This window comes from Bombyx mori, chromosome 25 (genome assembly GCF_030269925.1).
Source record: "Bombyx mori chromosome 25, ASM3026992v2".
Taxonomy (NCBI): Eukaryota; Metazoa; Arthropoda; class Insecta; order Lepidoptera; family Bombycidae; genus Bombyx; species Bombyx mori.
The window spans coordinates 1,247,027-1,274,088 of record NC_085131.1 but is presented as its reverse complement, the minus strand read 5'-3'; the positions used below and the strand labels follow the sequence as shown (position 1 = coordinate 1,274,088).

Genomic DNA, 27,062 nt, shown 5'->3' with positions numbered 1-27,062 from the left:
TTTGTAAACATTATTGTTTTGACGTCGTTACTTCAACCCGTACATGTTCTGATAGCCAACATGTAATTTCTCATGCTAATACAGAGCTGCCGTGTGCCGCTGCCCTGGACGTTCTGCTAACAAACTATATAAATAATATTTAATTTATAATAACGTGGAATTCTCTAAAATTTTGCAAATACAGCAAAATACAGAGTAGGTTAATTTTTAAATATGAAATATATGGCACAAATGCGGCAATAATGAAGGAGTAATTTAGATAAAACTTCTCGCTTTAAGTTTAAATACTAAATCTATACTTCTATATTATCTATACTAATATAAAGCTGAAGAGTTTGTTTGTTTGAACGCGCTAATCTCAGGAACTACTGGTCCGATTTGAAAAATTCTTTCAGTGTTAAATAGCCCCTTTATCGAGGAAGGCCATACGCTATAACATTACGCTAAGACCAATTCAAGCGGAGCACCAATAAAGAAAGTTTCAAAATCGGGGTTATTTTTACCTTTTGAGAGCTTCCGCTGCGTGCGCTGCAGAAACGGTTAAAGTTTCGCTAAAATAATGTATGACAGAATTGTTCCCCTTTACAAGATCTAAATCTAAAAAAAAGTCCGCGACAGCATATGTCTGTATGTTGTTGGTTGGCTCACTATAACGGTTTTTATGCTAACCAAACTTGTTCTAAAATAAAGCATTATTTGTGAACTATGCCACGCGGACGAAGTCGCGGGCAAAAGCTAGAGGTATAATAAGTGTTTTAGATTAGGTAACAAACATGTTTCCAAATTTCTGTCTTTTATTCGTTCATGCCCAAGATAACGAACGAACTGCGATATATTGACATATTAAGCGTTTTATTCTTATGATCTCACGACTATATCGTTAGTCTATTTAGATATTCCCCACAAGTTTTATATTGTAAAATACTACCTAATTAACAATGTAGCTACCGAATACTGATGCTTAAATATAAATTTCAAAACTTCACGTGCCTTGCAAATAACAATACTAATTGAATGGTAGGTATCATTTAAGTGTTTAGCAGATCTTTTCATTCTTGCCGACACAATGCGCGGCACTGTAAATAGAACAAAAATGATCCTTGTTGAAGGAATCAGCCATCAGTAGAGTTTGCGACATTTAAATGTGCCGGCGGCGCTTTTGCGTTGGGCATTTGCATGAGATCGCGTCGATCCACCATGTTTTTTTTTTGGCGGCAATGCAATGCAATACATGTTAGTGGTATAACTAGCGCGACGTGGGTAGAATTTTTAAAAGGCATACTGCTATTATTTTAAAAGACTCCTTTCTATTGCCTTGTTTGTTTCTTCTGATTTTAAACGCACTTATTAACACGCTTATGGTAAACGCACCTTTGGGTCAACGACGCATTGTTCGATTTTGACAACGTTACATTTAAATTAGTTTAGAAAAATGCTTGACTTTCACGTTTCATAGCGCTTAATCGAACTAACAAATTAGCATGAAGTGTTTCCACGATCGTTGTCAGATAGTAGTTCTATTTCTAAGGGTGGACAGTTATAACCTAACAAATAAAATTGAGGCTTCGAACTCATGTGCCAAGTAAGGGGTGCGTTATTTATATTGTTCACGGGCTTCATTACCGGAGCCTACAAACATCATAGCGTGAAGTATTTCTTTACAAAGACATTACAATCCGCTGCCTCGTTGCTATATAAAATAATTACACACAAGTACCCACTTCCGTTGTTATAATATTGATAAACTAAATTATGATTAAATTTTGTTATAATACTGAACTCAGTATCATCATCATCATCATCAGGCCACAGTCAACCACTTCTGGACATAGACCTCTCCCAATCCACACCACTGAGCCCGACCTTCGGCTAACCTCATCCACTTCTTGCCGAGTAAATTAAATAAATAAAGTTAATACGGAGCTCAGTATGTCCCAAGCTTATTTAACACGAACTTTGTTGTACTTTTTCCCGCCGAGTTCGGTAGCGGCCGATGCAAAGGGCCCACGTTCAATTATTCTCCTCGTATTATTTTTGTTTATAGCCTCTCTCCTCTTCTGCTTGATGTTTATCAACATTCGAAGCATCGCTAATTGGGTCGACATTCAAATACCTACTTTAGTTGATAAAATGTTCGGGCAGGTTTACTGTTTAGATAGTTTACAGAAATGTGACCCCGAGTGCGGGGTAGGATAATCTTTGTATCAACAATGGGTAGTGGTAAGGACGTTACGAACCTGGTTGTTAACGAACTTGAAATAACTAGCAGAAGGAAATTGGCTACATTTTACATACTTATTCGTGAAGAGCTCTCTTTCTCTCTAATCGGTCCCTCGTTGCTGTGGATTAATTCCGTCCGATTCCGTCAACTAGCTGTCTCCATCGATCCCGTTCTGTAGCTTGGTGGAGTGCGTCGCTGATAGGTATTTTCAGTTCCTGCGCTATTTGGTCCGACTATCGTCTGGGACCTCTACGTGAAACGCTAAATGTCTGTTAATTGCAAAACGTATTTTATATTGTTTTTTTTAAAACTGTAGGACTGAGAGATGACTGATGGCCTGGAGGCCATTACAAGCGAGCAAAGGCTCAGCTAGGAGGGGTGGAATTTGCTAACAGCTTCTCGAGCGCCTCCAAAAGAGACCTAACAACTCAAGAGCAGCTGCTTCGCGATATAATCTACCTACTACCGAATCGGAATCGCGTCCCGCTGAGAAGATCCGGCGAGAAACTCAGCGAGCTAATGCATTGATTAGGTTGCACGCCGGAGCTCAAAAAGTACCTACGGTTACCGGGGTCCCTAAGCCTGTTCCTAATGTTAGAGCTGAAGGCGTCGTATTTTATGTAGTAGGCATTTCTCTTTTTACGAGTCATACACATAATTAAAACTGCTTTTGCTCATACTAGACCAAAATAGCCGGGTAGTCAAATTTCAACATGTTCAATGGTGAGTGGTTACCGTCGCCCATGGACTTCAGCAATGCCAGGGGCAGAGCCGTTTGAAGAGGAACAAGTCATAGCGCCCGGGAAACACCACAGAAGGAAGCTCATTACAAAGCCGGACGGTACTAGCTATTACTAGCCGGTAATAGCGTTCGTGAGTTCATAATAAGTTTAACTGTTTCTTTTCTTCTGTATATAAAATTGATAAACAAATTCCGTAATAATGAACACACATAAAAAATACAGTTGAACACACTAAGAACCTCCTATGAAGTTAGAAATTTGACGGTATATTCGAACATCGATGCCTACTCAATAACAACACTTTAGTCATAAATGAGTACTGTAGATGGTATTATGGTAGGCAGCGGCTTGGCTCTGCCCCTGGCATTGCTGAAGTCCATGGGTGACGGTAACCACTCACCATCAGGTGGGCCGTATGCTCGTCTGCATACAAGGGCAATAAAAAAAAAAGAAATAATTAAACCTGTACAGTTTTCGAAACATAAGAAATAATTAAATTAATTAAATAATTAAAACGGTAACTAAGCCGTAAAAGTAGTTTTAATTGGTTTAATGTGGCTAAAAAACGTCAAGCCTGAAAAGACCAAATAAAACCGGAAAAGATACCTACATTCTTTTTTTTTTGTTATATGTGTGAACGAGCTCACAGCCCGCCTGGTGTTAAGTGGTTACTGGAGCCCATAGACATCTACAACGTAAATGCGCAACCCACCTTAAGATATATAAGATAAATAAAACAAAAATAAAAAAATAAGGTCTCATTATAATTATAACGGCTGCCCCACCCTTCAAACCGAAACACATTACTGCTTCACGGCAGAAATAGGCAGGGCAGGCAGGCCATTTCAAGAACACTATGTGAAAATCTTATCGTCATCTGAGAATTTGACAAGCCACTGTTTAACATCTAATGCTTCACACCAAACTGATATCAAGGAAAATAAGACAAATAAAAATGAAAGCAATAAAGTTTATTATCCAATGACATTACAATATTTCCTGATTATATCCCTGTAGAACGCGAAAACGAGATCGCTGGCTGATCTGCTTCGCTCCAGCGCCTCTCTGTAGGCGTCTTGGCTGAAGCATCCATCAGTAAAACCTTAAAGATAAACAAAACCTCAGTTCCTAAGGTTGACTATAGAATATCTGCAATTCTTATCTATATATATAAAAATGAAACCCGTTTTCCGTTGTCACGACATAAGATGAAAACGGCTTGACCGATTTGGCTAATTTTGGTCTTGAATTATTTGTTGAAGTCCAGAGAAGGTTTAAAAGGTTAGATAAATATAAAAATATTCGGAATTAAATAAAAATAACAATTCTGTTTTTCCTTTGATGTGTCCCCCGTCGGACGGATTCCTTTTGTTTGTTTTAAGTTTATCTTAAACAAAAGTTTAGGTCTTTTATTTATCGATTGAGGCACTACGAAGTCTGCCGGGTCAGCTAGTATTTAATAAATTCTCCCATTACTACCAACAATTACGAGGGCGAAACCAGCAGATAAGATAATAGAAATACATTAAATATGAAAATATGTATTAGTAAGAACTCATTAAGTAATATGGGCGAAAAAGTTTTTTTTTTTATTGCATATATTGGTGGACGAACTAACAGCCCACCTGGTGTTAAGTAGTTAATGGAGCCCATAGACATGTATAACGTAAATGCCGCCAACCACCTTGAGATATGAGTTCTAAGGTCTTAGTATAGTTACAACGGCTGCCCCACCCTTCAAACCGAAACGCATTACTGCTTCACAGCAGAAATAGGCAGGGTGGTGGTACCTACCTGTGCAGACTCACAAGAGGTCCTACCACCATATAATTAATATTTTTGTCTTATTACTTTTTGGAACAAAGTGGACTATGAGCTTAAGCAAGTTTGAACATCATTTGTGAAAAAGATTCATTAAATAAACATCCTTTGAAAATATAAAACAGAAATGAACTTTATTTTAATATCCTGATCAACTCGATCATTCACCTAATACTGTACTAACAATTATATATTTTGTCCTTTAAACACCTCAGAATAAAATGGATTTTTTAAAATTAATCAGCCTCTACAATATTAGTTTTCTTACTTACAAACATAATTCAACTATTACAAAAACTTACAAGTAATCAAACTCTTATCTCTGCTGTCAAACACGAACGTCATCGTGGCTGTGGAAGTCTGTAGCTGTGCATGCGTCGGATCTAGAATGACGTTGCCTTGATTGTCCACCGCACAGCTGACTGCAGCGAAAACATTCCGCATCGAAACGCCAGAGTTTAACAACGCTAGGCAAGTACAGTTCAATGTACATGCTAGAAACTGCAATATGTAATTGATAATAACTATATCTATACTAATATTATAAAGCTGAAGAGTTTGTTTGTTTGTACGCGCTAATCTCAGCAACTACTGGTCCGATTTGAAAAATTCTTCTTTCAGTGTTAGATAGTTCATTTATCGAGGAAGGCTATAGGCTATATAGCATCACGCTACGACTAATGCAAAGGGAGCACCAATAAAGAATGTATCAAAATCGGGGTTTTTTCCCTTTTGAGAGCTTCCGCTGCGTGCGCTGCAGAAATGGTTAAAGTTTCGCTAAAATAATGTATGACAGAATTGTTCCCCTTTACAAGATCTAAAAAAAAGTCCGCGACAGCATATGTCTATATGTTATGGTTGGCTCACTAGGTATAACGTTTTTTATGCTAACCAAATTTGTTTTAAAATAAAGTACAGGGTGGCCCATAAGTCCTTTGAAAAGTAAAATTTGAATAAAACGAACAGGGCGCGCGTGAGCGGTGCAGGGGAAGCGGGGGGAGTAACTTCGGTTTCTGGGAATTTAGTCGCGATGGAGCGTTTTACCGGAGCGGACCGTGCGTTTTATGTGCGCGAGTTTTATAAAAACGACAATTCGGCAACCGTTGCGCGGCGTAAATTTCGAGAACACAAAGGTTTACACAACTTTGACGACACTCCAACTCTTCAAACGATTAAGAACTGGGTTGCTAAGTTCGAGGAGACCGGTTCGACGTTAGATAAACCGCGGTTGGGTCGCCCAAGGACGTCACGTACGGAACAAAACATAGACACAGTGACACAGTCTATTCGCGAAAATCCGACACAGTCAACTCGTAAGCGCGCCAGAGCATTAAACGTATCCAGGACATCGTTACAACGGATTTTGAAGAAAGATTTACATGCCAGGACGTGGTTTCAACAGGATGGGGCCACTTCTCACACCTCTAACACTGCTATGCCCGTTATCCGTCAACTTTTTCCTGGCAAAGTTATCTCTAAGAGAGGAGACATTTCCTGGCCTCCACGTAGTCGAGATCTGACCCCGATGGATTTTTTTTTGTGGGGCTACCTTAAGGCTAAAGTATACGACACAAACCCGCGGTCGATTGAGGCCCTAAAAGAAAACATCCGCAGAGAAATGACAAGCATTTCAGCAGTGACGTGCCGCGCAGTCATCGACAATTTTAGACGTCGTTTGCAAGAGTGCCGTGTTCGCAACGGATTACATTTAGGAGATGTTATTTTCAAAAAATAATTCCCGTTTTTTAAGCTTTTTATGTAAATAAAAATTTAATTCATAATGTAATTAGTTTTATTTTAATAATTTTTTTTTCATATCAAAGGACTTATGGGCCACCCTGTATTATTCGTGAACTATTCCACGCGGACGAAGTCGCGGGCAAAAGCTAGTACATATATAAATGAATTGCTGTTCGTTAGTCTCGCTAAAGCTCGATAACGGCTGGACCGATTTGGCTAATTTTGGTCTTGAATGATTCGTGGAAGTCCAGAGAAGGTTTGAAAGGTAAATAAATATGAAAATGCTCGGAACTAAATAAAAATAACAATTTTGTTTTTCCTTTGTTGTGTCCCGCGTCGGACGGATTCCTTTTGTTTGTTTTAAGTTTATTTTATACAAAAGTTTAGGTCTTTTATTTATCGATTGAGGCACTACGAAGTCTGCCGGGTCAGCTAGTTAATAATAAATTCACAATTTAATAATACATTGACATTTAATAATAAAAATAATTTGGCCACTATTAAATATGTAGCATATTGAAATCTGGTAACCACTTTACATCGGTTGAGCTCATCAAATGATCTGTGAAATTAACAGAAAACATTATCTATATCAATTAAAACAATTTTCGTTTTTTTTTTTCATTATTTTTGTTTACAAGCCTGAAGCATGTGTAGAAAGCTTGAGAGTGAAGAACTACCCCCACTTAAAAGCAATAGGCAGATCATAACTGCTCCATGCTAGAAGCAGATAGATCATTAATCACCAGTACTTCCAATACCACCAATCTTCATTTTTAGGAACAATTCCAATTCACCCTCGTTAAATACAAATCAGTACTCACACCACCATAATCTTCTAGTTCCTGTATAGTAACATTTATACCAGTTCTAGGATACAGAGAACCAAGTATTGCTGCTTCACATGTCTGTTTCACTATATTCTCTTTGTATCTGTAATAACATGTAATATGATTACAATTCAACAATCGACTGTAACACCTATTTCTTGAAAATATTCCACAATTTAACATCACTTACAGATGTTTCTTTGAGAAACCTTTCATGAAGCATCAACAGAGACTGGTGGAAGACTTATGGGGATCAACCTCAATCACTTTGTTAATGTCTACCCTAACAGAGTCGCAGTGCTTTGCTGAATCTACCATGTCAGAAAAGTGACTCACTTAGAAGATCAAGCAAGAATATCAATAAGTTGTGTATCTGCCATATTGAACTCTGTTGTATCTAGTAATGTTTAAACAATACATTCATTAATGACAACCAAATTTATGTTTTTTGTAGACATATGACCCTCCTAATGGTAAGTGGTTACATTCGCTCACGCCAACGTCAATGTTAGGGGCAAAGCCAAGCAGCTACATGCCATTATGTACTCTCAAAGAAGCCTCGTTTGAAGAAGGACATGTCATAACGCTTGGGAAACACCACAGAGGGTAGTTCATTCCAAAACCGAACGGTGGATTTCATCTATTATTATACAAATGACCACTGACAAGCAAATATTGTTATTAAATTAATTTCCAATAGCCATATAGCTCTAATACATTACCTGTTTTCCACGCTCGGTTTCCCATTCTTATTACTGAACAAAACCTCAAGAGTTGACTTATCTATTCGTTGACTGGTCATCTTTATATCTAAAGGTCCATTTACGCTCACCAATGATACAGTATCCCCTGTAAAAATATTTACAAGCTTTGATGAACGATTTTCTGTCCAAGAAGTTTTAATTAACATTGTTGTACTTTTTAAGACGATGAACTTTGAATGTTCGTAAAATCTTACTGTTCTACTTATTTTTTGTAAAAATACTAAATTATTATTTAACATGTTGTACCTAAATTAAGAGTTTCGGTAAAATGACCACAGCTAGATTATAGGGCATAAAACTGTTTTTACCTTGTGATAAAATAGCTGATCCATCAGATTTGCTCAGGAAGTTGAATTCACATTTCATAGGTTTTAATTTAAAATCCTGTACATCCTTCATATCAGTCACCATATTTAATTCGTTCAAATGTTTAAATATATCTTGAAGTAGTACAATGAAACTTGATTGCTAATTGGGTTTCTGATTTTCTAAAATTCAAAGATGATCTTTATTTATTTTAATAACAAGAAAAATATAGAAAACACATAGACCTATATAGTATATATACCTATATAGGTTTCCTACTTCATTGAGAAAACATGTGAGAATGACATTGACAGTAGTATTCGTTTGTTTTTTACAACCAGAAGGGCAAAGCTATTGAAACATACAGCCTAATCTTTTGTAAATTCTATTTTATGAAGACGATATGAAAATGAAATGAAATTAGGTTGATTAATTTCAAACATTAATTAATTGGAATTAAATTAAAACTAAGACTTATTAAGACTATTTCAGTGGACTGTTTGGAAGATCCCGAGGATCAACGTCCGGTGACTTTGTTTTATTTACCTAAATTTATGCACTTTCCCAGATACTAAACAGTTCATAAACATCCATTAGTACATGTTTAAACATGAAGAAACATTAAATTAACAAAATAAAACTATTCTCACAACTTTGCTACTCGCGTTCCCGCCAAAAAGTCCAAAATAGGAGTACATAATTATCTATTTAGGTACATTGTCCTTAGTCTGAGTTTTTTAAAGTTGAGTTGACACAACGCCCTTATCGGCAAGAGTAGGTTCCAACTCATCATAATCTTTCATCTTTAAAAACTGAATCATTATCCCAATTTAGTACTTTTTTCAGTGTGCTCAATATTTTAAGTTTTTTGAAAAAAAATCTCTATCTTCGAGATCTATATATTAATACGTGAAGCAAAAACTGTGTATCCCTTTTTACGAAAATTGCGCGGAAGGAGGAGTATGAAGTTTTCCACACTTATAGAGAATATAGAGAAGAAGTGCACAATGCTAATCTTTTTTAAAATAATGCATAAAAGATACATTAAATCAATAAAGAAAACATTACACACACTACATACCATGTATTTGACGCACACACGCATGCATATTATTTATTGTTAAACTTTTGTTCTTTTTGTTGTCAAATTGAGAATAGATTAAATATTGTTTGTCTTTGTTAATATTTTTTAAAGTGTAGTCTTGGCGAAATTTGTAAAGAAGTATAAAATACAATCATAATAGTGTACTAGTTTAAATAAATGACTCAACTTAACAAGAACAAACACAGGAGAAGTAGCGTTCTGCAGAAAAGCTTTACTAGCACTCTACGAGTTATTAACTTCCACCAGGAAGCCTGATTTTATTGAAGGGAGCTATGTTATGTGTTTACTGGAACAGTCATTACGAAAATCTTGTATTAGCTATTCAAACTCGCCCGATATTTCTTCCCGAGAAGGGTATTTTCATTTTTTTCTTACAACAAGGACTTAGCAGTAGTACAGATCTAAAGTACAAAGAAGAAACCGTTAAACATACTTGTAAATTACCACCAAAAAAGTTACGTTTATTTAATAGGCTTCATAATATATTCTAAAATTTGTGCACAATATTGTAGTTATTTATTGCTACTAGCTAAGGATAGCTCCTAAAAAAGGATTCCATTTCACTTTTCACGTCACAGAAAAATATGACTAAATTGTAGGTTTGGTGGTCGTTGTCTTTGCCAAAATATTCATAAAATATTAAAAGAACACAGATTCCATATGGCTGTCAAATTAATGTCACAATAAAGTTCGTAAAGCTAGCCGATCTATGGCTGTAATTATAGACACATCATATAATAATAAAATCCTTGTATTCCAATTCCAAAGTTTGGTTTTCTTAATTCCGTTTTTAATAGTGTAATTAACATTACGCAAAATGAAGACGAGATTCAATACATACGATATCATATGCATGATCACAGAACTGCAAAGGTAATTTGATTTAATCATATGATCACAGTTATATTAGTATGTTTAAAAAAATACTGCAATTTCATAATATGTCTAACGCTGTTAATGCAAGAAGATAGCTGTTTATCAAACTTATTTTTGACAAGGGTGCTCCTCAATAATTTTGTCAAAATATACCAATTAAATCATTAGGTGACAGTGGAAAACCCTCGCTAATAACTAAGGTTATTAATTCTTTTAAATTAAATTACAAACGAGTAGCTAGGGCTGATGAGGTATTTGAGGAGGGTTTGATGAATATCAATAATAGAATCTTAATATTATTTTCAGATTGATTGGAATGAGAGTAAACCAGGTTTATGATATAGACAATCGTACGTATGTGATACGTTTGCAGCGATCCGAGGAGAAGAGTGTTTTGTTATTAGAATCTGGTAACAGGTTTCATACAACACAGTTTGAGTGGCCAAAGAATGTCGCTCCCTCAGGGTTCACCATGAAGGTTAGTTTTGTCATTTAATATGGTGACATTTTCCACAGCTATCCAGCTTAATCCATCCTTTAAAGTGTCCGAAAGCATTGCTTTAAAGATTGTTCAAAATTGTCCATATAATACCTAAAATGTCCATGTTAAGAAGTTTGTTGTTTGAAAAACATTAAATTAACATTAAACATTTTAAAATGATATAGTTCGGCAACCGTCGTAGAATAATTAATATCATGTTCCTAAAAAAACTAATTTCCGGAAGCATAGATTGTAGCCACTTACTTCAGAAAATCAACTTTAGCGTTCCATACCACTGCCCACGGCATCCTATTACTGAAATTTTTCATATTCCCGCAAGTAGAACAAACCTCCTTAGATATTCCCCTTTATCAAAGATTTGTGGTGAATATAACCAAATATGTGCATTAATTGACGGCATTGACATTTTTACGACACGTGTCCTGGTCTCAAAAACAAACTAGTATCCAAGTTCCTTTGCTTATAACTGATGAGAGAATGTCATTTTGATTACATTGCGCAGTCTGCTCTATGTATTTATACTTTTGCATTGCCGCGCTCGACTTTTTTAATTTTTTTATAGTTTTATAATTTTTTTTATAATTTTTTACTATATAAATATGTGCATTATTTCTTATTTAGTAATCTGTGAAGTTAGTAGTGTGTGTAGTTAGCTCTTGTTTTCATGTTGTTTTCAAATATATATATTGCTGTAACATGTCATAGTGTGTTATAAGAGATTGCTGTACATGCCTGTAACTGGCTTACATACCAGTACTTAATTTTATACATGTTAATTTTAAGCTTGGATGTTTTGTGTGTATTGCTGTTGGTGTGTCTAAATAAATAAATAAATAAATAAATAAAATGTTTTTGATTACTTGATAACAAAATTAAATAAAAAATTGAAATTTTCAGTTACGTAAACATCTTAAAAATAAGAGACTTGAGAAACTAAGTCAGCTCGGTGTAGATCGTATTGTTGATCTACAGTTTGGATCTGGAGAGGCAGCTTATCATGTCATATTGGAACTGTACGATAGAGGCAACATCATACTAACTGATTCAGAATGGATAATATTAAATGTTTTGAGACCTCATGTTGAAGGAGACAAAATTAGGTAATAAAAAATGCATCATTATTGCAGCTTGTATAAGCAGCCAGTTGATGGGGAGGGTTAAACCTCAGAGTCATCTAACAGGATTTAATTGTAATGTTGTATTTGTATTGTGGTAATAAATAAAAATAAATCTTTTTTTTTATTGCTTAGATGGGTGGACGAGCTGATGTTAAGTGGTTACTGGAGCCCATAGACATTTACAACGTAAATGCGCCACCCACCTTGAGATATAAGTTGTAAGATCTCAGTATAGTTACAACGGCTGCCCCTCCCTTCAGGCCGAAACGCATTACTGCTTCATGGCAGAAATAGGCAGGGTGGTGGTACCTACCCGTGCGGACTCACATGAGGTCCTACCAGTGACTAACATTAGTCATAAAATAAATATATAATGATATTAAATTTAGTAAGTACTAAAAGATTACCTTCATTGTTCTATAATACATAAATAACTTAAATATGAGTCGACTATTATCAAAGCCGGCAATGTGACTTTTGGACAATTATTGGTAAATCAGAAAAACGAATTATTGACTTTGTATTCCATTGGCAGTCACAAAACTCTTCTGAACGACATCTTAGATAAATAACAGGTTAAGTATTAAACCTTTATTTAATGCAGGTTTTGAACCGTATTCTTTGAAGGAGACGATTATATTCAAATCAATCTGCATTGACATATCAATAACATTTTTTTGTCCAAAGGCACAGATTGCCACCTTTGATAATAGATGACTCATATGTCACATGTAAAAAATAGCTGGATGTTCCCACTTATCCACTGCTCATAAAAAATATGAGTTTCTGTACTATTAAACAAAAGCTTTTTAATTCAAATTCACATTACGTAAAATAATTAAAAAATCATATTATTATCATAATACAGATTTGCAGTGAAAGAAAAATATCCACTAGATAGAGCGAAAACAAACTATGCAGCACCACCCATTGAAGATCTGAAGGATATATTGTTGAGAAGCAAACCTGGTGACAACCTCAAGAAAATATTGAATCCCAACTTAGGTATAATTAAAATTTTATTTAAATTTTCTTATGAAGGTGTAATGACTTAGTCTACATCAGGGATCCCCAAACTATATTGATCAAGATACTCCTTTTCCCAATTGAATTGATACTTCAGACCATTATAGCCCTTACTTTACACCATAACTTTAAAAATCCTATTTATCTTATCTCAAAACTTTACAGTTGGTTAGTACACTTATCATCATTTTCTCGTAAAAGTTTAACAATAATTTTTACCCACAGAATTTGGTTCAGCAATGATAGATCACGTTCTGCTACAGAACAATCTCTCTGGCAACATGAAGATTTCCACAGAACCAGGAAAAGGCTTCCACATAGAACACGATATAGAAAAGCTCGTGAAAGCTCTGAAACAAGCTGAATTACTAATGGATGTTGCTAAGATTGAAGTTGCCAAGGTATGAGAAATTTTGGCAGAACAAACTGATAAAATAAGAATAAATGTCTTCAGGACATTACAATGGAGATGTGCTGACTCTGGAAACTATAGTGATGATCCCTTTTTTATACAATAAAACTATTAAGGCAGTTCTGCCCCAGTAACATCAGACAATGTAGGTAATGTGAAGTCGTCCCATAATCAGTCACAGTTGTAGCTAATGATAAAGCCTATTATTTTGCCAATAATATAAACAATGCCAATCTTATTAATGCATTACTAATTTAAAGGAATATCAGATGCAGCGTAATGACTCAAATTTGGCTTCAAATTGTCATTAGTGTTACAGCCTTGGGAGTATTTTCTTAACACACCATTTTAATGCTATTTTAAGTAATGGCAGTGAAGTTTGCTTCTAAACTGCCAGCTGGCATTTTGCCCGTTGTTTATGCATCTTTGCCTCAGCCCAAAATGTGACAACCATACTCCAAAGTTCTTTAAGAATGCTTGATATCCCATTTTGAGTTATGTTTCGATATGGCGATCGAACCTTTTGGTGGAGAACTGTTTACTCTGTTCGACAACATGCTCATATAGATTCCAAACCTGGCTCAAAGTCAAACGTATTCTTGACTGAATTTTTATATCAGGGTTACATAACTCAGAAGAAAGAAGAGCGCCCTAATCCGGAAGGAGAGCCAACGTATTTACTGACGAACATAGAGTTCCATCCGTTAAGATTCGCACAACATGAGAACCTACCGTTTGCCGAGTATGAAACCTTCGATAGGGCTGTCGATGAATTTTTTTCGGCTTCCGAAGGGCAGAAGATTGACATGAAGGTAAAATACAAGTAAATAATTAAATATCCACTTCATTGATAAAAAGTAAAGTTATTATAAAATAGACAATTGAAGTTATCAGAAAGAGGAAATATTTGTTTACTGTGCCGCACATAATAACAGTTAGTAATACCCCTTATAGTACTGACTGACTGAAAATATGAGTATGGCATACCTAGTAATTAACTACAGGGTTTCAATTAAAAAAAAAAAAAAAATTATGACTTTTTTTCTTTTGTGTTCATAATATGATACATTTTATACTTTTACTAGATGCTACCCACGGCTTCGCCGGTTCAAGGAAAAGGGTTAAAGTGATGGAAACGAAATGTTTTTTTTTCTCAGATTTCAACAGTGACCAACAAATCAGACATCACAAAACAAAAATCAACATAATTTTTTTAAATCGAACCTCAGACATTATAAAACCATTTTTTTTTATTACGAACTTCTCGGTACATACATAAAACAATAGATAATTTCCAGACCGTACAATTAGAACGCGAAGCTCTGAAGAAGCTGCAGAACGTGCGCAGGGACCACGAGAGGCGCGTGACGGAGCTGGAGCGCGCGCAGACCCGGGACAAGCGCGCCGCCGAGCTCATCGCCAGCAACGAGCCGCTCGTGGAGCGCGCGCGGGCCGCCATACAGACGGCGCTCGCCAACCAGGTAGGCAGCGGCTTGGCTCTGCACCTGGCATTGCTGAAGTCCATGGGCGACGGTAACCACTCACCATCAGGTGGGCCGTATGCTCGTCTGCCTACAAAGGCAATATTTTTTTTTTTAAAAAGCTTGGTCCATACTCCGTAAACTTTTTTTATGATTGAAGCTTTAGGAGTTATTTTGGTAGTGGTCTATAATAGTGCAGGGCGTTATCGGAAGTGAGATAATTAAATAACAAGAACTAGTTAATCGGAGCGTTTATTCGCGGCTCAACTTAAAAAGTAAAAAGCAACGAAGCTTGCGGGCGCATGCTGTGACTACGAACAAATTTGTTTACATAACAAAATGTGTCCCTACAAAGCATTACTGGTGGCCTGGAGCCCTTTCCAGTTTCATCAGGACAAGTGGGAGAGCACAGGCTCAGTCAGGAGGGGTGGGATTTGCTAACAGCTACCCGAGCGCCTCCAAAGGAGACCTAACGATTCAAAGGCAGCTGCTTCGCGAATGAATCTACTACAGGATCGGAATCGTTGGTTCGAGGCCCAAGTCCTCGTGTATTGTATTTTTTACGCAGTTGGAACAGCGCCCCTAGTGGCTAACGCAGGCAAACGTTCCAAGTGCATACAAATTTGAGTTAACTTTTACGCAATCGAGAACGTTAAAAAACACGCACTAAGCATTTATGTGTATATATATAATAAATTTTTTTATTGCTTAGATGGGTGGACGAGCTCACAGCCCACCTGGTGTTAAAAAGTCACTGGAGCCCATAGACATCTACAACGTAAATGCGCCACCCACCTTGATATATAAGTTCTAAGGTCTCAGTATAGTTACAATGGCTGTCCGACCCTTCAAACCGAAACGCATTACTGCTTCACGGCAGAAACAGGCGGTACCTACCCGTGCAGACTAAATAGTAAACTAACATCATTTTTTTTATGGTTAAGGTGGTGCAACCGAATTTCAACCGTAATCGGCGACACCGCAAAATTTAGATTCAATTAATGCAATACATGAACAATACATCTTAAGTTACATTGACATTTTGGAAAAGAAAACTAGTATTGCAATTTGCAAAGAATTTTCATTGTTCTTATTACTGAATTACTGATTCTGACTGATATTATCTGACTGATATTATTACTGATATGGATTTAAAAAAAAAAAATGTTCATCTACTCTCAGCTGTCATGGGATGACATTCAACTGCTGGTAAAGACGGCCCAGGAGAACAAGGACCCGGTGGCGTCCTGCATCAAGCATCTCAAGCTCAACACCAACCACATTACGCTGCTGCTCTCCGACCCCTACCTTCACGACGAGAAGCCGGAACCAATGATGATCGACATTGACTTGTCATTGACAGCTTTTGCTAATGCTAGGAGGTGATGTTGCTTTAGAAAGTATTCGTTGGCATCCTCATCTTCATGATGAGAATCTAGAATTGATGATTGAGGTTTTTTTGTTTTAAAGTATATACTTGTGATCGCCAGATCCAAGCCGCAGTCTCCCCTAGCGTCAACTGGTCGGAACCCATAGACGGACGGACCCATATCAGAACGTGGGGGACATGTACAACGAAATTTGAATTTTATTCATTCCATAATTATTTATTTATTTATTTATTATTATTTTATTCCAAAAGTGTAGTTATTTTTTTATTTAATTCTGGTTAATTAATGTAATATGGATGCAAAATCTGAAGTAAATGAAATAAATAAAAATTACTTCTTTCATCATCTGTCTCTAGTATTAAAAATTTCATCAGATCTATTTGAGGAGTAGGTTTGGCCATCTGCAGTGATGACTTGTTTCGAGTGATGTGTGATCAGTCTCCTCGGCTCGACTGTATGTAGTCCTGCCATTCCAAATATCAATTATTTGCTAGAAAAGGGTCTGCAGACTCATTTGACTTCAATTTTTCCAACTAACTCCACTCAACTAATTCTTTCAAAAAAATTTTAAGAGATTTTATGACCTGGTTACTGAGACCTTTAAGTCATGTCTTATTTTAATTTATATTCATATTTTTATGAAAAATGATATTATGGAGTGAAATGAAATGAAGATGATTAATTTGAGACATTAATCAGCTGAGATGAAATTAAATAAAATGAAATGAGATGATATGGGATGAAATATAATCTCAGTAAAATGGTGGTTATTTGCTAAGATTTTTTCAGTGGACTTTTTGGAGGATCCCGAGAAGTTATGTCCAGCGGCTTTGTTTCATTTTCCCACATTTGTGCACTTTCACAGATATTAAACAGTTAACATTTAAACCTGAAGAAAACTAAATAAACAAAATAAAACAAATCACACAACTTCACTCCTCGCGTTCCCGCCAAAAAGTCCAATTCTTTCAAACTAATCTGAATCTTCGTTCTACCCACTTTTCAAATATAAAAGCTTTCCAGGTACTACGACCAAAAGCGAAACGCGGCCAAAAAGCAGCAAAAGACAATCGAATCCTCGGGAAAAGCTCTTAAAAGCGCCGAAAAGAAGACGAAGCAAACTTTGAAGGAAGCTCACACGATCAGCAACATTATAAAGGCTCGGAAAACTTACTGGTTCGAAAAGTTCTACTGGTTTATATCGTCTGATAATTACGTGGTGAGTTCTTTTAGACTGAGCGTACGATCAAACAACTACAATTCAGATGATTTCAATTAAATATTGGTATTTAATAACGTAATATCGTGTAATAATAATCAAACCCGCAAAATTATAATTTGCGTAATTACTGGTGGTAGGTAGGTGGTATCTCTTGTGAGTCCGCATGGGTAGGTACCACCACAAAAAGGTTCGTATGGAATAGCCGTATACGACTGAGACAGAGAACTTATTTTTTTATTTTTTTTTTATTGCTTATATGGTTGGACAGCTCACGGCCCACCTGGTGTTAAATGGTTACTGGAGCCCAGACAGGACAGAAATAGGCCGGGCGGTGGTACCTACCCGCGCGGACTCACAAGTAAAACGTTTTTTAAGGTTTGTGGCGATATTTACGCTATTGATATGTATGAGCTGCGGTAACCACTTAACTCCAGGTAGGTCTTGAACTCGTTCACCTATCTGAGCAATAAAAACCACCCGCTACCACAAATCTCTCCATGTATTATAATAATACAATCAATTTTGTTTTCTTAGGAGACAATAAAATTCACTTAATTTGTGAATTTGCCACGGGCTGTGGTCTAAGCACTCCTATGGATGAGTAACTGCTGGCTTCCGATATAAAAAATATTTCAAGATGGCATTACTTATGATCATCATCATCCAGACTTCACCCCTCTGTATTGCTTGATGCTATTATTATGCGCGCGGAACTAGTTGGTGGCGACAGGGGTGAGGGGAGCGGGTTGCTTACTGCTCGTAACGCACATGAGGTTAAACAGTGATGACTAAACTAAAAAAAAACTTTTAGGAGTTTATATTGTACCTATCTATAATAACTATATTGTAATTAATAGTAAAATAAACCAAAAACAAATTAATTATATGAAATTATTCTGACATATTTTAATGATATATGAAATTATTCTGGCATATCCTTTGAAACACTTGATTCAGAACTCTCTGAACTTGTTTCAGAATAATCTCGAAAGTTTATAATGATATCGTCCGTCATAGTATCAAATCTCATATCAGTAATAACAGCAAGTGCCCCCGCCTCTCCGTCCCCCCGCTCACATACCTAAAGTCTTAAGGTCTCGTCCACGTGGACTAAGACTTGATCATTACGTGTGGTTCCAGGTGATAGCCGGCCGCGACCAGCAGCAGAACGAGCTCCTGGTGAAGAGGTACATGAGGGCCGGCGACGTGTACGTGCACGCCGACCTGTCCGGCGCCTCGTCCGTCATCATCAAGAACCCCAGGGGTGGGACCGTCCCGCCCCGGACCCTGTCCGAGGCCGGGCAGGCCGCGGTGGCCTACAGGTACTGTACATCTAGAGATGAGCGGAACTGGTACAGGTCTAGAAACCCAGTGTAGATGTCAATGGGCTCCAGTAACCACTTAACACCCAGGTGGGCTGTGAGCACGTCCACACATTTAAGGAATAAAAAAAAAATATCAATGGGTTTTTTTTTACTTTCACTTCCACCGCATTAGCTCATACCTGTAGGTATTTTGATACCGGGCTTATGGACCGGGTATTTAGCGGCACCCATGCCTATAAGGCCGGGTATGAAATGTAGCAGGTATATCCCATGCATATCCATTAGATTCCTCAGCGAGCAGTGTGCTTAGTGCAAGTTTCTTAACGTTCTCGATAGCGTAAAAGTTAACTCAAGTTTGTATGCAGTTGGAACAGCGCCCCTAGCGGTAGACGTACGCAAACGATCCCATTCCATACAAATATGAGTTAACTTTTACGCTATCGAGAACGTTAAAAAACTCGCACTAAGCACACCGCACAACAGCAACGAGGTACTCAATATAAAAAGCAATTTACAAGGCAATTATAACGAGTTTTAATTAAGTAATAACAATTACTCATTCATTATCGAAGTTAAACTTCTTTAGGCGCGTTGAGAGTAAAACTTAACTCGCGACAGATTCGTTATGGCTAGAGAGAAAATATGCAATTTAGGATGAGCGAAAGTGAGAAAATAGACTGAGGATCTCGCGAACCACTCTATCTTGGAGAGAGGGAAAGAACAAAAAGAGCTAAGAATTTCTCTTTACAACTCATTCCCTATTAAAAGAGAAATTTGATTTAAGTATGAAAAATGATGAAAACCACAATGCTACGCACCGCAAAAGAAGTTACACTTCTTTCACGTGCACCCAAGCTGCACGCGCAGGTTTGAATATTTAGAGCTGTGGTCATCAGTAGCTATGGCTCTTATCTCTCTCCACGATACTCTTTTGAATCCACTTACAGCAGTCTGCTACACAGAGGCGGATTATCCGTAAGGCAAACTAGGCACGTGCCAAGGGGCGTGTAGTTACAAGGGGCGCGGGAGCTCAGAATTATTAAATAAATAAAGAAAATAACATATCGACGATTAAGAACTACTTGCCTGAACTAAATGTCCTGGTCTAATAAAGTCTAAGGTTTGATGATACAACGTTATCGTAATTGCAAAAACAACTAGTTAAAATTTATAGTATTATGATGGGCATTTATGGCCGGTACAGGGGCGCCGATAAAGTGATTGCCTAGGGCGCTCTGAACCTTTAATCCGCCACTGTTGCTACATTAGGTTTTGATCCCCAGCGTGGCCTGGGAGGCCAAGGTGCTGACCCGGTCGTGGTGGGTGCAGGCCTCGCAGGTCAGCAAGACCGCGCCCTCCGGCGAGTTCCTCACCACCGGCTCCTTCATGATCCGGGGGAAGAAGAACTACTTGCTACCGGAGCATCTGCAGTTCGGCTTCAGTTTCATGTTCCGGGTGAGGTTTCGACGTGTCAATAAAATACTATGGAGAAGAGTGAGAGAGAGAGAGAGAGTGAGAGAAAGAGAAAGTAAGATAGAGAGAGAGAGAGAGATGATCCTTGTATAATGCGTCTGATCATTGTTACTTATAACATATATATACAATAATACATAAATGTTGAGTTACTAATAACCCGACACTATTGCATTTGTTGAAATTGCAACATAACCAGTAAGTTGGATGTAATAGTTTAATACGCAGCAACCACCTGATATATCTTAATATCTATAAGGAACTAAGAAGAGAAAAAATAGTTTGGTACATAGTTCTCCTCAGTTTGTGAACCGATTTTTTTTAATTGAGTATATGTTATGCGTATGCTTGTTATAAAAAAAAATTGGAAACAGTCCTTATCCCGGCTCGACAAGAAAATCTTCAATAGTAAAACGAAAGAGAAAAAGATTTAATATCTACAGAAAAGAACCTTAAGCTGTCAGTAAATATGATCGAATTTCGCCTGTTGAGCAAACACCTGTAAGAAAAAAACAAATTTGTTATTGTCGATCCTAAAAGGCCGACACGGGTAACCCGTGTGGACCATGCAATTACAACACATCCGTTAAATGGAGGGGAAGGGATCTACGCTGTCTGATGACTAGAAGACACTTTTTTACTGGTGATAGGACCTCTTGTGAGTCCGCGGGGTAGATACCACCACCCCGCCTATTTCTGCCGTGAAGCAGTAATGCGTTTCGGTTTGAAGGGCGGGGCAGCCGTTGTAACTATACTGAGACTTTAGAACTTATATCTCATATGTGGGTGGGCTGTGGGCTCGTCCATACATCTAAGTAACAAAAATATATATAATAATCTGCCGTCATTTCAGGTCGAAGACGGCTGCATAGAGCGGCACCGCGGCGAGCGCCAGCCCCTGGGAGCAGACGAGGAGCCGCCCGCCGCGCCCGGGGACGACGCGGAGGACCAGGAGATAGCCGTGTCTGATGATGGTCAGCTTTTTAACTGCTAACGATTTTCTTTTTCCTTTTTTTTCCTAGAAATTTGTATGTTTTCAAGGCTTATGATTTCTTGGCTTGGAGCAGACGAGCCGTCGGACAAGGAGGACACTAAAGCAGCGGAAGGTAAGCTGGAAACCATCGCAGAGGAGCCACGCGCGGCCGACCCACCGGACGTGCGTGCAAGCGAGACGGCGATACAGAACGAACGGGACGGCGACACTGAGAGCGACTCGGGCGACGACCTCCCCGACACGCACATAAAGGTACCCACGCGCCGCCCCTGTGCCTGGTTACCAGCTTATTGTAGGGATTTTTTGGCGGTAACGCGAGGAGTGAAGTTATGTGATTTGTTTTATTTTGTCTATTTACTGTTTCTTCAGGTTTAATTTTAAGCTATTGCATAGCTTTTATCGCGGGCCTTGAGCGCGGCGACTGAATCAAGAAATTCCGTAACGAAAATAACCTGACACCCCCACTACGCCTACTATGTAGCTCGCTAGTGTAGTGTTTGTGAATAAGCGCGCGGCGTGACGTCGCACTGCATGAGCATCATGAAAAGTCTGCCCATCTCTCTCTCACGCGGTCTAGCTTATGAGTGTGAAGGGGACAGTTAATGTTTTGCTTTTGTTTATAAATATAGCGTGGTCTTATTTTTATTATTGTTTTAATATTAAATTATTATTGTCTAATTGCAATTGCATAAGTTGATAAAAAATGCTTTGCAATAGCTTTACCGCGGCAGTCCCCGAGTACCACACGTCTTTTTTTTATTTTTATTTTTTTTTATTGCTTAGATGGGTGGACGAGCTCACAGCCCACCTGGTGTTAAGTGGTTACTGGAGCCCATAGACATCTACAACGTAAATGCGCTACCCACCTTCAGATATAAGTTCTAAGGTCTCAGTATAGTTACAACGGCTGCCCCACCCTTCAAACCGAAACGCATTACTGCTTCACGGCAGAAATGCGTTTCGGTTGCGTAATATTTAAATGCGTAATAACGGTAGTTTATTAACTATTTGAGAAAGTGCACAAATGTTGGAAAATAAAACAAAGCTGCTGGACGTAACTCCTCGGGATCCTACAAAAAGCCCACTGAAAAAGTCTCAGTATGTGACCATCATTTTACTGAGGTTATATTTCATCCCATATCATCTCATTTCATTTCACTCCATAATGTCATTTTTCGTAAAACTAAGAACATAAATTAAAATAAGACTTGACCTAAAGGTCTTAGTTACCAGGTCATAAAATCCCTTAAAAAATGTTCTTGCAGAAGCTTCTTAGATGTAAGTGACATCGATACAAAGATACAGTGCAATAACGTATGCAACGCCATCTCGTAGAGTTTTGGGTTTATTATCTCTCCTGTAGCCATAGTACATCAGAGATTTACGAGATGGCGATAGTAACATTTTTTTTAATACATATCATACATTTTTTTTTCTTTCATAAATCAGGTCGATCACGGAACGGGACAAGTCATGCTCTCACGGACGACATCGGAAATATCGGAGACGCGTAAGTTCTGATTTTAAATCGGCACGTTTAAAATATAATATTGCTTAAAATGACATCTTTAAGAATATTCATAATTTGGTACGCTGGTTTTTTTTTTATTGCTTAGATGGGTGGACGATCTCACAGCCCACCTGGTGTTAAGTGGTTACTGAAGCCCATCGACATACACAACGTAAATGCGCCACCCACCTTGAGATATAGGTTCTAGGGTTTCAAGTAAGTTATAACGGTTGCCCCACCCTTCAAACTGAAACGCATTACTGCTTCACGGCAGAAATAGGCAAGGTGGTGGTACCCACCCGCGCGGACTCACAACAGGTCCTACCACCAGTAAGCTCGCCGACCACCAAATCACTAAAGCGTTGATTTATAAAGCAACATAATATTTTAGCTGAAGACAAAGTACCCTCTTTTCCGGCCCTCCCCAAAAAGGGCGGGAAGAAACCACAGAAGAAAGAAGTAAAGGTAAAGGAAGAAGAGAAGAAGGAAGATAAGAAAGACGGACCGAAACGAGGACAGAGGGGGAAGCTAAAGAAGATAAAAGAGAAATATAAGGACCAGGATGAAGACGAGAGACTGTACAAAATGGGATTGTTGCAGGTACACTCGCTCGAAGGTCCCTCGGGCGCCTTCTGTGTCTCGTATAGTACCGGCGGGGTGCGACAGAGGGCGCGCTCGTCGCTAGGCTGCGTGCTAACAGTCGGTGCTTTAAACGATCCATTTCCCTCAGGCGGCGAGCAAAATGAAGGAATCGAAAAAAGCGCAGAAGAAAGCAGAGAAACCCGGCAAGAGTAAGAGCCAGCAGCGCGCCAACAAGATCCCCCTCCCGGCGCCGCTCATACTGGAGGCGGAGTCGGAGGAAGAACTCGAGCCGGACCCAGAGGTGAGTCTCCGTCGCACCGCGTGGGAACGAACTAGTGGCCGAGCACCAGAGCAAATTAATAGATATTCATTTAATACAGGGGCTCCCAAACGTAATTTGTCTACTGCCCACTTTGAGAATAAATTATTTTTAGCGCCCCCTGAAAAAATTTAACCTACTTAAAAACCACTGTAACGAAAGCTCAGTCGGTGTCTAAGCTAAGAGTCCTCCTAGATAAAAATTACATGTGGGTCTCTTATCGCCCCCCTTTAGGCCTGCAGCACCCACAAGGGGGCGTTATCGCCCACTTTGGGAAAGAGTGATTTAATACAAATCAAATTATTAATTAATTTTTGAAAACTACAGATGTAGAGAATAAATACTAATAAAATAGCGATTTATTTCTACATTAATATTCCCCAAAATTTTATTTGGAATACCATATTTTATTGATACTTTTCACATTTTATTATTCGTTAAAGCATTTTGTAGGTACTGACACCGTATTTTTTATTTAATCATTACTTAAATACAAAGACCAAAAAAATATGGCAAAAGTCTCCAACCGAATGTCCTTAAGACACCCTATATAAAATCTAAAGGATAATAGGACATGCGGTTCATATTGAAAACCTCCTTTTTTATTCCGTAGATGGGTGGACGAGCTCACAGTCCACCTGTTGTTAAATGGTTACTGGAGCCCATAGACATCTACAACGTAAATACGCCACAAATCCTTCTTATCTGAGTTCTGTTAATAAATACAGCATTGAAGATGTGAGTGGTGTTGCTTCCAGGGCGAGCAGCAGCCGGGGCCGGACGCCGACTCGGAGATGCTGCAGCAGCTCACCGGGAGTCCGTTCGCAGACGACGAGCTGCTATTCGCGGTGCCCGTGGTGGCTCCCTACTCCGCGCTCAACCACTACAAGTAACCGTCGACCCGACCCTACCCGGCGCTACTTTGTCATACATTGCTCCTCGTACACCAGCGGTACGGTAGGCAGGGGCTCGGCCTCACATGACGGTAACCACCCACCATCAGGTGGGCCGTGTGCTCGTCTGCCTACAAGGGCAAAACAAAAAAAAAACACCTGTCCACAGTCAAAAACGACTATGCTACCTGTAAAATTCAAGACTATCTCACGGCAAATGCAGAGGCGTAGTATCGATCCGAATAACACTAGTTGGATATATATAATCGGACTTTTTGGCGGGACGGCGAGACCCACTTCGAGAAGGCGGCACGACATGAGAACCGTCTTGTGGCCGCTGGAAACTACATACCCGATCCTGTAGACCGAATGGTAAACAGTCGACATCGCCCTAAACACGTCATTACGGATCCTCCCGATCCATTAACGGTGCTTTTAAGCACCTCAAGCAGCGGTCATAATTCTCGTCGAACCCGTCGCCTGCGACGAAGGGCTCGACGAGCGAATTAACCCATAGACACAGCCCACTGAGTTTCTCGCCGGATCTTCTCAGTGGGTCGCGTTCCCGATCCGGTGATAGATTCAGCAAAGCACTGCTCTTGCTAGGACTAGTGTTAGCACGCCCCCAGGTTTGAGCCCTGAGAGCTCACCCACGTTACGCTGACATAGCCTCTCAAGGGTACCAGCTTATGGTGACCTTTTAAGCAGTGAAGGTGCAACTTCCTTCAGGTACAAAGTGAAGCTGACGCCCGGTACCAGCAAGCGAGGCAAGGCCGCGAAGACCGCCATCCAGGTGTTCCTCAAGGAGCCGACGGGGACTCCGCGCGAGAGGGACCTGCTGAAGGCCGTGCGTGATGAGGACGTCGCCAGGAACTTCCCCGGAAAGGTCAAGCTGTCAGCGCCGCAACTACACCGACACAAGAAGTAAGGAGGAACGCAAGATCATTGCTGAGCAGAATGATATACGAGAGGAAAACGTTTTTTATATATTAAGTGCAATACGTCTATTGAGTAAGTTTGTATTTTACCACTCCGCAATCTAAAGCAAAGTCAAGTGGTTCAATGTGAGGGCGATGACCTTTTTACATTGCGCGCTGTCAACTAATAGTTAAATTAGTTTTTTTGATAATGTCTTTGATTTGCATTCGTCCTAGGATCTCGACTCGCATTCTTCTTTGTAGTGGAACTTGGGATTCAGCTTTTGTAATTATTCAAATAAAATCAAATCATTTTTTTTATTCAACATAAATGAAGGTACACACTTGTTGAACGTCAAAAAGAACTACCGCCAATTCACAAAAACTAGCCTCCGTCCTGAGAAGAACTAGCAAGAAACTCAGCGGGCATGTCTTTTTTTTTAAATATTAGATTATTATTATTTAATTCATGTTTACCAGAGATTATTATACATATACCTAAAGACCACAGAGTCCAACCGAACAGCCATAATAAAATTTGATTACAAAGAAGATTAAAGTAAAACGGTTATACATAAAAACTAACAAACATATTGTTGTATACAAAATAAATTGCAGGTGGGCGGCGTACGGGAATTTTTAGTTTAAATTTTCATATGGCTGTATCGCATCGAACCAATGTTAATTGTAATTAATTGCGTAAATTTTTCACTACGAACATTACGTTACGATGAGGTCTTCGCCTAAACTTGGTGCACTGCGATGGGCTTAATTTGCGTCTAAAACAGTTAGGATTGAAGCGAATAAACATGGGAAATTATCTAAATGTTTTTTATTTGTGACCGTCGGGCCGCGCTCTGCGGTGCGGTCCCTCAACAGAAACCATATACGAACGTGTGGTTTTTCTTTAAGGACTTATGACCTGGTAACTAAGGCCTTTAGGTCAAGACGTGCCGATTACGAACACTCAAAATCATATATGTGTAGGGAGAGATGTGGAGCATGACTGAGTGAGAGATAGCAGATGTCGTATTCAAAGAAGAGAAACGGCGAGTGAATGTCCGACACACAGTTTTAAGCGAGAGGAGGAATGAGGGTAGTTACCGTAACTCAGAAGACAAAAGATGTGTAAATTTTTATTTTTTATTTCTTAGGTAGGTGGACTACGGCCCACCTGGTGTTAAATCTACAGACATATCTATAGACATATTATAGACATCTACAACGTAAATGTCGCCACCATCTTGAGATATGAGTTCTAAGGTCTCAGTATAGTTACAACGGTTGCCCCACCCTTCGAACCGAAACGCATTACTGCTTCACGGCAGAAATAGGCAGGGCGGTGGTACCTACCCGTGCAGACTCACACGACGTCCTACCACCAGTAATTATCAGTACATTTTATTTACTCGCCATAAGAAAGACGGAATTAAAATCAAATTTGTGTGAAGCAATCAACTTTTTTATCGGCTCAAATCGAAATCTGAATAG

The 27,062-nt window shown here is 38.7% G+C and overlaps 2 protein-coding genes across 3 annotated transcripts; one reads left to right on the top strand and one right to left on the bottom strand.

Moving 5' to 3' along the window:
- Window positions 1-3,920: 3,920 nt before the first annotated feature.
- Window positions 3,921-8,725, bottom strand: LOC101736615 (exosome complex component RRP46). 2 transcript variants are annotated; one of them, XM_004925683.5, is made up of 6 exons: window positions 8,688-8,725; window positions 8,428-8,607; window positions 8,078-8,204; window positions 7,350-7,458; window positions 5,088-5,286; window positions 3,921-4,066 (listed from the first exon to the last, which is right to left on the bottom strand). In XM_004925683.5, the coding sequence occupies exons 2-6, from the start codon at window positions 8,528-8,530 to the stop codon at window positions 3,939-3,941; spliced, it is 666 nt and encodes a 221-aa protein (XP_004925740.1). In that variant the 5' UTR covers window positions 8,531-8,607; window positions 8,688-8,725; the 3' UTR covers window positions 3,921-3,938. The 2 variants fall into 2 exon arrangements, with proteins under 2 accessions (XP_004925740.1, XP_021203378.1); XM_021347703.2 differs by lacking the exon at window positions 8,688-8,725 and having other exon boundaries at window positions 8,428-8,681.
- Window positions 8,726-10,201: 1,476 nt separating this feature from the next.
- On the top strand, window positions 10,202-26,391 carry LOC101736439 (ribosome quality control complex subunit NEMF homolog). Its single transcript, XM_004925682.5, has 18 exons — window positions 10,202-10,403; window positions 10,713-10,884; window positions 11,806-12,008; window positions 12,895-13,031; window positions 13,278-13,453; window positions 14,085-14,276; window positions 14,763-14,945; window positions 16,128-16,327; window positions 17,360-17,555; window positions 18,699-18,880; window positions 20,167-20,338; window positions 21,210-21,330; window positions 21,424-21,602; window positions 22,800-22,860; window positions 23,252-23,460; window positions 23,591-23,743; window positions 24,520-24,650; window positions 25,384-26,391. Exons 1-18 carry the CDS (start codon window positions 10,348-10,350, stop codon window positions 25,580-25,582), a joined length of 2,922 nt encoding a protein of 973 aa, XP_004925739.1. The 5' UTR covers window positions 10,202-10,347; the 3' UTR covers window positions 25,583-26,391.
- Window positions 26,392-27,062: the final 671 nt, after the last annotated feature.